Source organism: Canis lupus, chromosome 9 (assembly GCF_011100685.1).
Source record: "Canis lupus familiaris isolate Mischka breed German Shepherd chromosome 9, alternate assembly UU_Cfam_GSD_1.0, whole genome shotgun sequence".
NCBI classification, from domain to species: domain Eukaryota; kingdom Metazoa; phylum Chordata; class Mammalia; order Carnivora; family Canidae; genus Canis; species Canis lupus.
Window position 1 is genome coordinate 31,730,756 of NC_049230.1, and position 16,622 is coordinate 31,747,377.

Genomic DNA, 16,622 nt, shown 5'->3' on the forward strand with positions numbered 1-16,622 from the left:
TTGGGGGGAAGGAAGAGAGGAGCCCGGCTTGAAGGGCGGTTCTCGTGGTTACTTCTCTGCAGCGTTTCAGTCCCGTCCCATGACCCAGACCATCAAATGCATTCTCCGCCTCTTCCTCTCTGATCTGTCCCCAAAACGCCGAGGAGGATGCGGTGGGGCAGACGGGACACCCCGAGCGCGGCCGTCTTGCTCCGGGGGGACCAGCCCAGCAGAGCGCGCCCGGGACACTGGTAGCCACCGGGGCTCACTCCCCGCCGCCCTGGCCCCGCCCAGCCCCGCCCAGGCCCCGCCCCCTCAGACAGGCCCCGCCCCCCCGCCAGGCCCCACCCGCCGCCGTCACGTGGCGGGGCGCGGGGTGCAGCCTGCAGCTGCTGATGCTGCCGCCCGGCGTTCGCCATGGAGCTGGCGCCCCGAGCCTCTTCCGTGCCGCTGCTGCTGCTGCTACTTCTGGGCCTGAGCACCGGTAGGTTCGGGCAAAAGGTGCATCAGCGGCCGGTGCCTCCTTCTCTCTCCAGGGCTGAGCGTGTGTTAGTGGGTTTGCGCTTTTGAAAGCAAATCTCTTTCCCCCAGTTTCTACCTTGCATCATTATACTGCTTTGGAACCTCGCTCTCTTTCCTTCCTTCTTTCTTTTCTTTCTTTCTTTCTTTTTTTTTTTTTAATGCTAAGTATTTTTTCTACACCCCTTTCTGGCTGAGTGGTCTGGTACTCCTCCTCTCTTCCCTACCCCCTAGGTAGAAGCAGTTGTGCAAAATACATGACTTGGGAAAACTGCTGATCAATGAGGTTTCCACGATCCTAAGTCCACCGCCCTTTTCCTGCGGTGATTGGCTGCTAAGTGGGTTCATGAGGACTTTTTTTTTTTTAATTTTTATTTATTTATGATAGTCACACAGAGAGAGAGAGAGAGGCAGAGACACAGGCAGAGGGAGAAGCAGGCTCCATGCACCGGGAGCCCGACGTGGGATTCGATCCCAGGTCTCCAGGATCGCGCCCTGGGCCAAAGGCAGGCGCCAAACCGCTGCGCCACCCAGGGATCCCCCATGAGGACTTTTTAATTTGAGCTGAAACATGCGGTGCGAAGGACCCTGAAAAACAAACCCTATCACGAATGGGACGTTTCATTGAGATAAGGTCTTTCTCTCTCTCCTCATCAGGACGGGATAACATCTCCCCTCACTGCAGTTCTTTTTGACAAAAACAAATTCGTGTTTAATAGGATGACTTGCACATTGGTTTTCACTCTTTCACCAGAATGTCTCGTGGTCTGAATCAAGGTCCCGAGAATTCCAACTGGCCACAAACTTGCCTTGTGATCTTAGGCGGAGTGCTTAGGAGTTCTCTTCCGTTTTGTAAACTGGGGATCCTCTGGCCCTTCAGCTTGGGTCTGGGAAATGTTGTCAAATATATCGCCCTCCCCAAATGTTTAACAGTGGTCACTGCCAGGGAAGGGAGGAGTGCCAGCCGCTAAGTCAAAAGGGATGCAAACCCTATTTGTCATATCTCCAGGAGGCTGTAATCTTGGGTCACTTGAACAGAGAATCTTTAAGCCACACCTGTGATCTAGCCATTCTGTTTTGCTCCTCAAGCCACTTTCTGGTTTTCTTAATCTACATCCTTCTTACAAAACCCCAAAATCCCACCCCCAAGGGAGTAGTGTCCTGGTCTACTCCCTTCTCTTCTGTTTCAGACCAGTTTTTGTGCCTTGCCTTGTCACGGGGGCTTGAAATTTCAGCAAAGAGGAAGTAGAAGGCAGGAAACTCCCATCATGGAGGGTCAGCTCTCATCGTCTTTAACCTCAGCCTTTTCTTACCCACAGAGGGGTATTTGAGGAAAACAACTGTTGACTCGAGAGTTGTTACTTTAGCAAAGGTGACAGAAAATGTATCGAACCTACTCTTTTCTGATACAACATCTTTTCAGATGCTACAAAGGTAACTAGGGAAAATTGAGGCTGTGGAATTAAAGGATACGCATGTGTGTGTGCATGTGTGTGTGCGTGTGTGTATATATATAGCTTTTGATCTATGGAATATCTTTCTTTTGATATTTGGAAAGCCAAGCTGCCTTCCCCAAAGGTGATGCCAGCGTGCACTCTTGCTGACAGTGCTGAGGACTGATCTCCTGTCTCCTTGTGGACATTGAGCACCTGCCATTATTTTTTTATCCATCAAATAAGCCAACGTTTTTTTTTTTTTTAAAGATTTGATTTATTTATTTATGAGAGACACAGAGAAAGAGAGAGAGAGAGGCAGAGACACAGGCAGAGGGAGAAACAGGCTCCATGCAGGGAGCCCGACACGGGACTCGATCCCAGGTCTCCAGCATCAGGCCCTGGGCTGAAGGCAGCGCTAAACCGCTGAGCCACCTGAGCTGCCCCCAAGCCAACGTTTTTTTAGTGACCTCATATTGATTTGACTTTCATAGCTGAGTATTAGTGATGTTAACTCTTTTTTTACATATTAATTAGCCATTCAAATTTCCTTTTCGTAAATTATTTCCTCAGAGCCTTCACACATTTAATTAGGATCTTCCTTTTTGGATTTTTTTGTTTGTTTGTTTTTTTAAAGATTTTATTTATTTATTTATTCGTGAGAGACACAGAGAGAAAGAGAGGTAGAGACACAGGCAGAGGGAGAAGCCAGCTCCTTGCAGGAAGCCCGATGTGGGACTCGATCCTGGGTCTGGATCTCCAGAGTCACACCCTGGCTGAAGGCGGCGCTAAACCGCTGAGCCACGCGGGCTGTCCTGATCTTACTTTTTGAAATTGATCTACATGAGAAAGGAAAATCACCCTTTTTTCATATTTGTTGCAGATCTTTCTTTCTTGTATGCTTTTTAATTTTATTTCTGATGTACATAAATTTTGTTGTACAGAATATATAACAAGCCTCTGTCCTCAACTCTGTTTATCTTTTTCTTTGTAGTCTCTGGGGGTATGGCCACATCACTTCCCCAACCAGAGATCAGAAAAGCATTCAATTATATTTTTGTATTTTTTTAATGTCTAAAATTTTAAATTGAAACGCTTGATCCACTTGAAATTTATTTTGGTTTACAGTGTCAAGTAAGGACCTGTGTTGTTTTTTTTTTTTTTCTCCCTCACAAAAGCTAACAGTTGCCCCAGCATAATAAAGTGAATATTGGTCCCTCTCATTTGGGATACTTTAATCATATATTAAATGAGATATTAAAAGCCAGCATCTTGCAGTTTTTCTTTTTTTTCCAGAAATGTGAATCTGTCTTTCTAAAATAGAATTGTAAATGTGTTTCAGGCTTATTGTTAAAAATCTAAGTATTGGGGCACCTGGGTGGCTCAGTGGTTGAGCTTCTGCCTCTGGCTCACGTCGTGATCCTCATGTCCTGGGATCGAGTCCTGCATCAGGCTCCCCATGGGGAGCCTGTCTCTGCCTCTCTCTCTCTCTGTCTCTCATGAATAAATAAATAAAATCTTTTTTTAAAAAAAAATCTGAATATTGCAGAGGAAAAAGTGAAAGCCCTTAACCTCTTTTGCCACTATTAAGTTTGATTTGTCTCTTTCTCTCTCTCTCTGTGTGATTATCATAAAAAAAGAAAAAAGTTTGGTTGGCCTTTTTTTAAATAGTTTTTTTTTTTTAAGATTTTATTTATTTATTAGAGATACAGAGAGAGAGGCAGAGACACAGGCAGAGGGAGAAGCAGGCTTCATGCAGGGAGCCCGATGTGGGACTTGATCCCTGGTCTCCAGGATCCGGCCCTGGACCAAAGAGGGCGCTAAATCGCTGAGCCACCCGGGCTGCTCTGCTTTTTTTTCTTTTTTTTTTTTTTTTTAGAAGGAGAGAGTGGGTGGGAGAGGCAGAAGGAGAGTCTCAAGCTGACTGCTCCGCACAGAGCCCATGCAGGGCATGATCTCATGACCCTGAGATCAACACCTGAGCTGAGATCAAGCGTCAGGTGCTTAACTGACTGAGCCACCCAGGCACTCCTGGTTTGCTTTTTCATTAACTTAAGTGCTTTTCCTTATCTCCACAATATATTAAAGTGAGTAAATTGCCTCAAATAGGAACCAAATTTTCTCCAGTTTAGCATGGCTGTCTCTGCAGGTTTGGACTTTACCTGGATGTTACACATTCTTCGGGAAATCACATTGTACTTCTGTTTTAGGAGCGGTCACTGACTGGCCCGCAGAAGAGGGAAAGGAAGTATGGGATTACGTGACCGTCCGCAAGGATGCCCACATGTTCTGGTGGCTCTATTATGCCACGAACCCCTGCAAGAACTTTTCAGAACTGCCCCTGGTCATGTGGCTTCAGGTAAAAGTGGCTTGGCTGCCCAGCCAGCTTTCCCCACATACCACTTTGCTTGCTCTTAAGGTCTCACAGCTCAGCTGTGAAGGACTAATCAGATCCAGCAGCTGATGGAGGGTCTCCTAGGGTTGGAGGTTTGGTGTCCTTCTGGGGCAAGCAAAGGCAATGGTCTACCGAGGGGGCCAAATCAAAGAGTGAGGGGTTCTAGCCTTTGTGGGGGGTCTTTTTATATCGAGCTCAGCCAGTGGCAGGATGCCTTCGTGGAAGCTCTTAAAGACACATTTGACTTTATGCTCACAGAAATGTTTTGAAAGGTTCCAAAGCAAAGGCTAGGGCACTCTGAGCACCCCTCCCTCTCCCTCTTCTACTAGTCCCTCCTAGACCCTAAGTCCTCACCCCCAGAAAAGCTGATCTTTGTAAAGGATTCAGCCTTTTGTATCTTAGTATTAAATATTGGGCCTATCCTTCTCCCTAAGTGTGTTTGCATGTTCATCTTGAGCTCTGATTGTAGGCTGGAAGGCAAGGGACTGGCTGAAGGGTATTTGGGGGTAGTCAGAGGAGCCTTCCTTGCATTCCTAAAATACCTGCCCAGAGGTGGCCCACACCCACTTGGAAGACCAGTCTGTAGGGAGGGGTTGAGGAACACGCTCTTGCTTCAGCCTCTAGAGACTGGAGGTATGGCCCAGATTGGGCTCCAGGTGGCTCATCGGTAAATAAGTGTCCTGCTTCTCCCTTCCCAGGGATGCAAATGTCACTTCCTCCCAGAATGTCAGCATTCACCAGCAACCTGCCAGTGCCCTGGGCTTGGCCTCCTTGGCTAACCCCCACAGACTTTCTGGTGAGATAGGGCTCAGAGGAGCCCTTTGTAGGGAAAGGCCCTTTCCCTTGTAGCGTTATCACAACTGTTACCTTTGAGGGCTGGATGTGAGGCCCCGCTTGAGGGTGCAGATAAAAAGAACGCATGTGTGTATCCCCATGAACTTCTGTTTACCTCGGGGCTGCTGGAGGCGGAAATGCAGCAGAGTTCTGTTTTCTGAGCTTTGGTTTTTCATCTGAGGATTTTGTTAATCAGCAGGACTTCTTCCAACCTCAAGTGAAAGCTTACAGAAGGAGCCAAAGCAGAAAGCAGAAGTACTGGAGTGTAGGCCAGATGCTACCCAGTCAGCATCCTCTTTGTCACATGCTGCCCCTGAAGCAGTTTCTGGGCTCTTAGGAATTTAAAAACTGTTCAACTTTAGAAGTTGCAGATCTTTCCTTTGGTTGATTGCAGAGTGAGGTGGTTGTTCGATCTGAATTAGTTGCCAACATTTTTTTTGTTTTGTTTTAGATTTATTTATTTATTTATTTATTTATTTATTTGATCTGAGCCGAAACCAAGAGTTGGACACTCCAAATGCACCACCAAACATCTCACTTGCCAACATCTTAAATTCAAAACATTTTCCTTTTTCCAACCATCAGGAGACATGGCACCTTGGGTCCTGAACTTGCTATCCCAAAGCTGAGTGACCGTGGCCCCTTTCACACAAGGCAGGAGCTTCTGGAGGAGGGGCTCCCTCTGCCCACAGCTGATTGCTCTGCGTACACTTTGTCGTGCCGCCCAGTATATGACTGGTTAGGTTAACCCTCTGAGCTAAGATACTCATTGAAGGTTATCCACAGGCTAAGTAACCAACCTGCCCTTCATTTCCTCTGAGGCCCACAGGAGAAGGAAAAAGACTATGATTAGGGAAGAAATAATTAATTTTGATGAAAAGGAAATCTATTTTAGCAGCCTACTGGTGACACACATACTGACTTCTGTGGGCAGGTCTTTGAGTAATTGAGGTCATGTCACCAGAGTGAAGTAACTCTGAGTGCAGTAGTGAGCTATTTTCGATACACTTTCAAGTCATTTAAGCAGTCCAGTTGGTCTGCTGACATGTTTCCCATATTTCAGAGTCACTGGATAGTCCTGGGCCATGAAAGCACCCCATCCCGAAGTTCTAAGGGAAAAAAAGACTTTGCGGTAGGATGTTCTCAAATAGAACAGAAACATCTTTCAGCCAGCTTCTTGTTGCCTTTGGGGTTAGGGGAGGGAGGGGTGTCATCTCCTGCCTCCGACCACAGCTTATCAAAAGCAGCCCAGGAAATTGGGAGTTGTCCCACCAAGGCCAAGCCTCCTAGGATTCCCAGCTTCCCTCCTTTTGTTCTGGTCCTGTCCTGTCCTGTTTCCCAGTCAGTCCACTAGGAGAAAGGGGCCCAGCAGCCACCTGGAGATACACGCTTGCTCTTAATTTACTGTGTGTTGCATTTTGCAGTGTTGCCACATAATTCCATATAGTTTGTGGTTCTAAATGGCTGTTTCACAGTCTGTACTGATCTGTTCCCTTAGCGAGGGGCATTGGAGGTGCATCCTTTCACTGTCATAAATGTCACTGTGATGAACAGCTGCCCCTGGTTTGTGAGCTTTTTACCATGATATTGGGAAAGCTTAAGATACTGAGTGCATATAATTAGAGGGATGGATAGCCTCCCAGTTTTATAATAGTTTGGGGTAGGTTCAAAACATTACATAGTTTCACACAGTCTTTCCCTGTTGGAATCTTCCAGTTACCCCTGAGCCCTGACCCGACGTTGTCTTTTTTTTTTTTCCCCTTTAGATTGCCCTGTACAAGTAGCCCTGGCTTCTGTTTTGCCGGAGCTATTCCTTCCGTGTTTGTGTATGATCCTTTCTTGTCCATCTTGCTCGTGCACAGGGAGGCAGGATCCTTTCTCTGAATGCCTGTGCCCTTGGCTCAGCTGGTCCCTGAGGCTTTGTTCAGAAGAGCACTGACCACGCTTTCCCCTGACTGTCTCCCAAAGGGCCACCTTCCCTGGCTTAGCCCTTCACAACCCATGGGACGTCCAGCTCCCGTGGTTGGGCCCAGACACTGAGCTCTGTTCACAGCCCTGCCCCACCTGCCCTCAGCCCTGAGCGCACAGTGTCCAGCCCTCCCTGCTCTGGGACTTTTGCATTTGCTAAATTATATCCTAGGGATCCATGTGATCACACTGCCCCTTAAACTGTGGCCCTAGTCATTTCACAGGGACACTGAGGAGACAGTGGTGTGGTGGAGAGTCACAGGGTATGACCCTTCCCTGGACTTACTGCTCATCTTGGAAATGCTAGGGGTTGGGCAAGGTGTTGTGAAGATCAGTGAACCCCATGGCAGGCCAGGGTTCAATCTCAGAGGATCAGGGGTAGGAAAGTCCCTTCTGGGGCTCTTAGACCAGATCTTTTCCATTTATTTGTTTACTTACTTAATTTTGATTTTAATTTTATTCTCAAGTAATCTCTACACCCAACATGAAGCTCAAACTCACAACCCTGAGATCAAGAGTCACATACTGTACTGAGCCAGCCAGGTGTCCCTGGGTCTTTTCCCTGTAGAAAGCTTGAGCAGGGATCCCTGGGTGGCGCAGTGGTTTGGCGCCTGCCTTTGGCCCAGGGCGCGATCCTGGAGACCCGGGATCGAATCCCACATCGGGCTTCCGATGCATGGAGCCTGCTTCTCCCTCTGCCTATGTCTCTGCCTCTCTCTCTTTCTCTCTCTGTGACTATCATAAATAAATAAAAATTAAAAAAAAAAAGAAAGAAAGCTTGAGCAGTCAATTACCAGGGGGTTCTGTTGATACAGACACCCCGGTTCTCCAGGTCAGCTGTGTCTTTCCTATAATGTTGACCCAGCCATCACTAAATCATAAGTTGTTGGGAACCCTGGGTGGCTCAGCAGTTGAGTGCCTGCCTTTGGCTTAAGGCGTGATCCCGGATTCCCAGGTTCAAGTCCCACATCAGGCTCCCTGCATGCAGCCTGCTTCTCTGTTTGCCTGTGTCTCTGCCTCTGTCTCTCATGAATAAATAAATAAAATCTTTAAAAAAAATCATAACTTAAAAAAAAATAAAAATAAAAAAATCATAACTTGTTTATCGTGAATGTGGTCAGTGTTATGGTACTTTGACTAATGTTTTCTCTGGGTTTATTTTCTCTTCCACAGGGTGGTCCAGGTGGTTCCAGCACTGGATTTGGAAACTTTGAGGAAATCGGGCCCCTTGATAGTGATCTCAAACCACGAAGAACCACCTGGGTACAGTGAGCGTAGCCCCTATCTGCACATGCCCTATGGCCTCGCCAAGCCTGAACACCCCCACCCCGGCCCTCCCGCAGTCTGGGGGGGCGGGTCACAAGTTTAGCAGCACTGCCCCATCCCTTTCCCTGTGTCCATTTCTCAGGACAGCTTATCCCTTCCCGGGACTCTCTGGCCTTCCCACATCGCGGCAGAAGGTTGTTCTCGCAGACACCAGAGTCCTTGTGACTCCCCCCATATGGGCCATCTCTGTCATCCACCTGCAGGGTCCCTGCCTCTGGCCACCACCTTCATGCCAACCCCCTCTCACCCCCTCGCTACCACCTTGCTTCTGGACTTCATCACGACTTCAGAGCCTTTGTCCTCTACCCTGTTGGTGTCTCTCTAGCTCTGCCTTCCTCCTTCCCTCCCTCATTCTTAGTTTCACTTCCTGCCCTAACCCCTCTCTGCTCAACCCCTGGCTCCTTCATCCTTCTCCCTGACCAGCCATGCCACCCCCAGGCTTGTGTCAGTCCCACTGTCCCCCTGGTTGGATCTCCTCTCGGGTGCCAAATGCTGGTGGGCAAAACCGTCTGGCTGGCAGGGAGGGGCCGAGGCCGCCCTCATCGGTGTGCTGGGGCCCCGCTCCCCTCCCGGTCTGACCGGCCTCCCCGCCTCCCCGAGAGAGCAGAGCCATCACCTGTGACCAGTTAGCCCCTGGCCTCGCTAATAAGTGCTTCACTGCCCTGCCCCTCACTACCCTCCCGTCTCAAAACAACACACGAGGCTCCTCCCTGCTGAGGTCCCTCCTCCAAGATTCCTAACTTGGACAGTTAGTACCTTTCCACATCCTTACGCTGTCTCTAGGCTCTCTTCTTCCTGGGGTGCGGGGTACACAGGTTTCCCACAACCTACTACACAAGCCACTCCAGCTACTACCTTTTTTTTTTTTTTTAAAGATTTTATTTATTCATGAGAGACAGAGAGAGAGGCAGAGACACAGGCAGAGGGAGAAGCAGGCTCCCCGTGAGGAGCCTGATGTGGGACTCGATCCAGTGACTCCAGGATCACACCGAGCTGAAGGCAGATGTTCAACCGCTGAGCCACCCAGGTGTCCCTAGCTACTACCCTTTCTTAAGAGAGTTCTTTATATAGGCATACCGTGGAGACACTGTGGGTTTGGTTCTGGATTTGGTTTGAATTTTTTAAATTTCCCAGGCCATATAAAAGTTAATGCTTACATTATACTGTGGTCTGTTACATGGGCACTAACATGATGTGTAAAAAAACACTGTACATACCTTAATGAAAAAGTGCCCTATGGCTAAAAAATGCTAGCCATCATCTGAACTTCCCATGAGTGGTGTTCATTGGTCACAGAGCACTAAAATAAGTACAATAATAATAATGAAACAGTTTAAGTATTGCAAGAATTATCAAAATGTGGCACAGAGACATTATGTGAGCAATTGCTGTTGGGAAAATGGTACTCATGGACTTGCTCAATGTGGGATTACCCACAGATCTTCAATTTATAGAAAGAGCAGTAAAATGAGGTGTGCTGTATACTGCTGTCTAGTCTTTACTTCCTATATATGCTTTAGCCTAGAGCTTTCTGGGCTGGGGGCTGGGGGCAGGAGAGAGTGGGTGCTAGGGAACCCAACGCACATTAGCTCTAGGGTACAGTACACGTATCTCCTCCATGGCCCAGACAAGGTTGGGAAGCACTGCCCTAACCCATTTGGCTCTTCCCCTAACTCTGCTGGAGCTGTTGTCCTCAGGGGCATGCTGGCTTCCCAATTCCAAGTCCAGCAGATCCTTCATGGGATTCTTTTCATGGACTTTTTTGCTATCCTGTTGGCCATTCCCATGTCTTAGATGTTGCTGTTTCCCATACTGTGTCCTTGGTAATATTCTCTTCTATATATGTTCTTTTGGCAGCCCTATCCTCTCAGACTGCTTTAATGATACATAGATGATGATGATTCCCAAGTCAGTATCTCTAGCTCAGAACTTTTTTGCCCCAGAACTATTTCTCCATTTGCCTCTGAGATGTCTCCGTGTGGATGTCCCTCATACATCCCCTATTCAAGATATTCCAATCTATGTTCATTAGTACACCGTACCCTCTACCCACCCACAAAACCAGCCAGCTCCATGTGTCCCTCATTGTGGCAGATGGTACCACCATCCAATCAGTTGTCTGAGCCAGAAACCAGAGAGCCATCCTTGTCTTCCTGTGCTCCTCACCCATTCATCCAATCAGTTTTAACTAAAAATAAATTCTTTTTTCTTTTTTAAAGATCTTATTTATTTATTTGAGAGAGGGAGAAAGAGAGGGGGAGCATGAGTAAGGGCAGAAGGAGAAGCAAACTTCCTGCTGATTGTGGAGCCTGACACAGGGCTGAATCCCAGGACCCTGAGATCATGACCTGAGTCAAAGGTCATGCATAATTGACTGAGCCACCCAGGCGCCCCTAAACATGAATTCGTAGGGATTCCTGGATGGCTCAGGGGTTGAGCGTCGTCTGCCTTTGGCTCAGGGCGTGTCCTGGGATTGAGCCCCGCATTGGGCTCCCTGCATGGAGCCTGCTTCTCCCTCTGCCTGTGTCTCTGCCTCTCTCTCTGTGTTTCTCATGAATAAGTAAATAAAATCTTTAAAAAAAAATGAATTCATAAAATATAGCTTTATTGAAATAATTCACATACCCTGCAACTCACCCATTTAAAGTATACAATTCAGCATCATTCAGTATATTCAGAGTTTTATAACCATTACCACAATCAATTTCAAAACATTTTACTACTCTCCCATCCCAGAAAGCCTCCTACCCCTTAACTATTAACCACCAGTCTCTCCTTAGGCAACCACTAATCTATTTTCTGTCTCTGTAGACTTGCCTGTGTTAACCATTTTGTAACAATGGAGTCATATGGTATGTGGCCTTTGGTGTGTGGCTTCTTTCACTTAGCATAATATTTACGAGGTTCATCCATGTTGTGCGTGCCACTTCTTCTCCTTTTGTAAGGGCGAATAATACTCCATTGTATGGCTATACCACATTTTGTCTCTTCTTTTTTTCTTTTTTTTTTTTTTTACATTTTGTCTCTTCATCTGCTGATGAACACTTAGGTTGTTTCCATGGTTTGGCTCAATGAATAGTGCAGGGGACACTGGTGGCAAACATTTATTTGAGTTCCTATTTTCAGTTTTGGTGAAGGGGGATATACCTCAAAATAGAATTGCTGTGTCACATGAGAACTCTCTTTAACACCCGAGCATTGGTAATATTCTTCATCCACCCCTTTTCCATCCTCTCTAGTGGCTGCTTTCAGAGTGCATCTCCAATGCAGATCTCTCCTTAGTTTAATCACTCTTTCAGTTCCCAGAAGATCAGATCCAGATTCCTGCTCTCTCCCTACCTCCTGCCACATCTCCCAACATCTGTCCATCTACACTCTACCTTCAGGCCTCTGCCTGGCCAGTTCCTTGGCTTGGACTTCATTCCTTTGACCACTCATTCACACCTAGCTTCCCATACTCACATCTCCATTAGTCACTCAGTGCAGGGCCATTCTTCCTCCATGTCCCTCTGAGTCCTTGGATTCTCTGTGTCTCCCTTCTGGTCCTCCTTTTTTTTTTTTTAAGATTTTATTTATTTATTCATAGACACAGAGAGAGGGGCAGAGACACAGACAGAGGGAGAAGCAGGCTCCATGCAGGGAGCCCGATGTGGGACTCGACCCCTGGTCTCCAGGATCACACCCCAGACTGCAGGCGGCACCAAATCGCTGTGCCACCGGGGCTGCCCCCTTAAGTGCAGTTTACTTTTGCCTCTGAGTCTTTGCACATGCCGTTTCCTTAGCCTGGAACATTCCTGAGCTTGTTTCTGACTGAAATATCACTTCTACTTTGCCTTTCTCTGTCTTAGTCTCTGTTTCTGGCCTTTATTATTTATTTATTTTGAAAGTAGGCTCCAGGCCCAATGTGGAGCTTGAACTCACAACCCTGAGATCAAGAGTTGCAAGCTCTACTGACTAAGCCAGCCAGGTGTCCCTCCTGTCCCTTACTATTTTTTGAAATCCCTTTTAGCAGTAGGATTGTAAGCATGCTGGTACCTTCACATCCTTGGGTTTTGTTGAGTTCATAGAAGATGGTAGAAAGACAGTCAGTGACTGAGTGATTGTACCACTTGACTTTCCTATGTGACATGTAGCTCCAGTCAGCCAGTCTCCTATTTGTGGATAACCCTGTGGGCACTGGGTTCAGTTACGTGAACAAGAGTGATGCATATGCCAAAGACCTTGCCACAGTGGCGTCAGACATGATGGTTCTCCTGAAGACTTTCTTCGATTGCCACAAGGAATTCCAGGTGAGCAGTGACTCGGGCACAGCTAAGCAAAGGGGCTAGCGGTCACACAACTACATCCACCTGAATAAACTTAAATTTCCCCAAGAGATCAGTGTCTAGCCATTGTCAGAGAAAACTTTTCTGCACCTGAGGTCAGATTGTGGCCTTTTGTTTCTGTCATCTCTAAAAGTGGTTTTGAGCTTGAAAGAATGACCTTGGAGTCCAGTATTCTGATCAGATAGGGGGGAAAGACCAATAAAAGCAGATTTGTCTTGTCTGGCCATGACATGCAATAGAAATTTGAAATTCACGTGAATAAAAAAGCATTTGGGATGTTTAATTCTTTGTAAATTCCTTTTCTTGCTAGACGATTCCATTCTACATTTTCTCAGAGTCCTACGGAGGCAAAATGGCTGCTGGCATTGGTCTAGAACTTTATAAGGTAATGGGAAAGATGATTCTGTTTTGGTTTCAGACAGAAACTGATTCTGTTCTTTTCTATATCACCTTAGACTGAATATACTTTGAGTAGGACCTTATATAAAATCTGTAATAATCGCCACAAGAAGTTTCAGAGAGAATAGTGAAAATTGCCCTACCAGTTGTGAAACAAGCTGGAAAGAAAGCTACAGTGAGTGAAACAATGTTGTGCTAGCACAGCAGCAGACTAACAGATTAAATGCAGCAGGATAAAGGATCCAGAAACAGATTTTACATATACTGGTGTATAAACATGTGTATGTAAATAACATATATATGTAATGCATATGATCATATGGCATTATCACATCCGATGATAAGATGGCATTTCAGATCATTGGGTAGCAGATAGAATATTCCGTGAATGGCATGGAAACAAATGGTTCTCACTTTAAAAAACTATAACGTTGAATTCCTTTCATAAAACATCAGTTCTAGATAAACATCTAAACATAAAGAAAAAATCCAAACATAAAAATCAAAACTATAAGAGAACCTGAAGCTTACCTTCATTTAAAAATTTTTATTTTCTTTTATTTTTTATTTTTTGAGAGAGTGTAGGTGTGTGAGCAGGGAGGAGGGTAGAGGCAGAGGGAGAAAGAGAATCTCAAGCAGACTTTGCAAAACCCAACATGAGGCTCCATCTTCCAACCCAAGATCATGATCTGATCCTAAATCAAGAGTTGGGTACAACTGACTGAGCCACCCAGGTGTCCCTGAAGCTTTCCTTCATAAGATGAAACACCCAAAGGCTAAAAAGGATAAAGTTGATATATTTAGACCACATTAAAACTTAAAACTCAAGAGTTCCATAATTTCAGAAGACATATATATGTATGCCGGCATAAATATATGCTAGAAAAAATACTTATATATATATTTTAAAGAATTTATTTATTCATTCATGGAAGACACACAGAGAGGTAGAGACATAGGCAGAGGGAGAAGCAGGCCCTCTGCAAGGAGCCCAGTGTGGGACTCGATCCTAGATTCTAGGATCACGCCCTGTGCCAAAGGCAGACACTCAACCGCTGAGCCACCCAGGCGTCCCAAAAAAGTACTTATATTGATAACCATAAAAAGAGACAAGATCCTAGAAGTAAATTGGCAAAAAATATAAAGCAGTGTATAGCAAAAATGCAAACAGCCTGTGAACATATGACAAATGCTCAACTTTTGTTAGCCAAATCTATAAGGTTTACAAATATTTAAAAGATTAGTGACACCCAGTTTTGGTAAGAAGTCAGGGAAATAAATGTTTTTCTCCACTTTTGGTGAGATTGGAAATTGGGAAATCATTTTATTTTATTATTATTATTTTTAAGATTTTTATTTATTTATTCATGAGAGACAGAGAGAGAGGCACAGACAGAGGCAGAGGGAGAAGCAGGCTCCATGCAGGGAGCCTGACATGGGACTCGATCCCGGGTCTCCAGGATCATGCCCTGGGCTGAAGGTGGCGCTAAACCGCTGAGCCACCCGGGATGCCCGATAAATCCTTTTAAAAGGGCAATTTGGCAGTCTTTGTCAACTTGTAAATCTATATGCCCTCAGACCCAATAATTTCAGTTCCAGGAATCTGTCCTGTGGGAATTCTTGTGTGTGTGTGTGTGTGTGTGTGTGTGTGTGTGTGAGAGTTTTTTTTTTTTTAACATTTGAGAGAGAGAGAGAGAGAGAGTGAAAGTGAGAGTTTGTGGGGGAAGGAACAGAGGGAGAGAGAGACTTAAGCAGACCCCCAGCTGAGCACAGAGCCTAACATGGGGCTCAATCTCATGACCCTGAGATCCCAAACTGAGCTGAAACCAAGAGTCAGACACTTAACCAACTGAGCCACCCAGGCGCCCCAAGTCCGAGGATGTTTAATACACTATTGTTTACCATGCCCTTCAACAGGAAACAAGGTCAGGGCTGTCCCTATAAGATTAGTTAGATAAAATAAATGTATCCTTCCATGAGAGGACACTTTGCAGCCAGTATAAAGAATGGCTACATTTCTATATCTGTGTGTATAAGCTTGTGAAAGCAAAGAAAGGGGTTAGAAGGGTATGTAACATGTTAACTGTGGCCAGCTGGCCATGTGGGACAGAGGGCAAGTCTCTCCACATTTTCTCCCGTCCACTGCACTGTTTAAATTTATTTACAATGCTCTTATTATGGCCTTTGCTTTTTTAAGATTTATTAATTTTTTTAAAAAAATTAACCTTTTATAAGAAATAGTATATGTGTGATAACAGAAAATTAGAAAATACAGCAAAGCACAAATTTAAACTTAGAATGTCACCTTTGCACCACGTGGAGAGCCCTGTTAACACCTTAGTGGATGTGCCTTTACATCTTTTTCTGCACTTTATAAAATCCTTTTTAAACCAATATGAGGTCATCTTAGACATCATGTCTACAGCCTGCTTTCTTCATCACTAGTCCTCACCTTCCCATTTCAGCACATTTTCATCTCAAATATTCAGATTCCTTTAATGATCCCAACGTGTCCTTGGTAGCTGGTTGGTCCTGCATCAAAGCAGATGCAGGAATCACAGCTGGCTGTGATGTCTCTAAAGTCTGTTTTCATCTAGCACAGTCCCTTTAAAATGACTCAGACTCCGTGAAGAAACCAGACTACTTGGCTTGTCTCCTTTTTTGTCTGGTCATGCCTTCATGGTGTTTATTTAAATTCTCTCTTTACTGTATTTCCTACAAAACTGTAAGTTATAGATAAAGTCTAATAGATTCAAGGTAAAAGTTTTGGCTAGCATATATTGTAATAGGTCAGGTTTCAGGAAAAATCCAGCTCACCACCTGTTTTTATTTATTTTTTAAAGTGTTTATGTATTTGACAGAGAGCACGAAAGAGCACAAGCAGGGGGAACTGCAGAAGGAGGGGCACAGGGAGAGGGAAAAGCAGGCTCCCCACTAAGTAGGGACCCCGACTGAGGCTCAATCCCAGGACCCTGAAATCATGACCTTAGCTGGAGGCAGACGCTTAACCATCTGAGCGCCCCTACCGCCTGTTTTTATATGATCTGTGAGCTAAGAAGGGCTTTTATATGAACTAAGAGTGCCTTTTAGATTTTCAAGTGGTGGTGATGTAGGGAGGGGAATAAAAGCAGAATAATTTTTTTTTTAAGATTTTATTTGTTCATGAGAGACACACATACAGAGGCAGAGGGAGAAGCAGGCTCCCTATGGGGAGCCCAATCCTGAGATCATGACCTGAGCCAAAGGCAGGCACTCAACCACTGAGCACCCAGGTGCCCCAAAAGCAGAATAATATTTCATGATGGTGGGCATCCCCGGGTGGCTCAGCGGTTTAGCGCCGCCTTCAACCCAGGGCCTGATCCTGGAGTCCTGGGATCGAGTCCCATGTTGGGCTCCCTGCATGGAGCCTGCTTCTCCCTCTGCCTCTCTCTCTGTCTCTATGTC

General features: G+C 45.8%; 1 protein-coding gene across 2 annotated transcripts in view; it reads left to right on the forward strand.

Moving 5' to 3' along the window:
- The first annotated feature begins 317 nt into the window (after positions 1–317).
- SCPEP1 (serine carboxypeptidase 1) overlaps positions 318–16,622 on the forward strand; it is a 33,198-nt gene continuing 16,893 nt past the window's right edge. For both annotated transcript variants that reach the window (XM_038547825.1, XM_038547826.1), the window contains exons 1-5: positions 318–463; positions 4,142–4,290; positions 8,302–8,391; positions 12,588–12,743; positions 13,090–13,164. In XM_038547825.1, the coding sequence (XP_038403753.1) occupies positions 397–463; positions 4,142–4,290; positions 8,302–8,391; positions 12,588–12,743; positions 13,090–13,164 (537 nt within the window). In that variant the 5' untranslated portion in view covers positions 318–396. The remainder of the gene's footprint in view (positions 464–4,141; positions 4,291–8,301; positions 8,392–12,587; positions 12,744–13,089; positions 13,165–16,622) is intronic.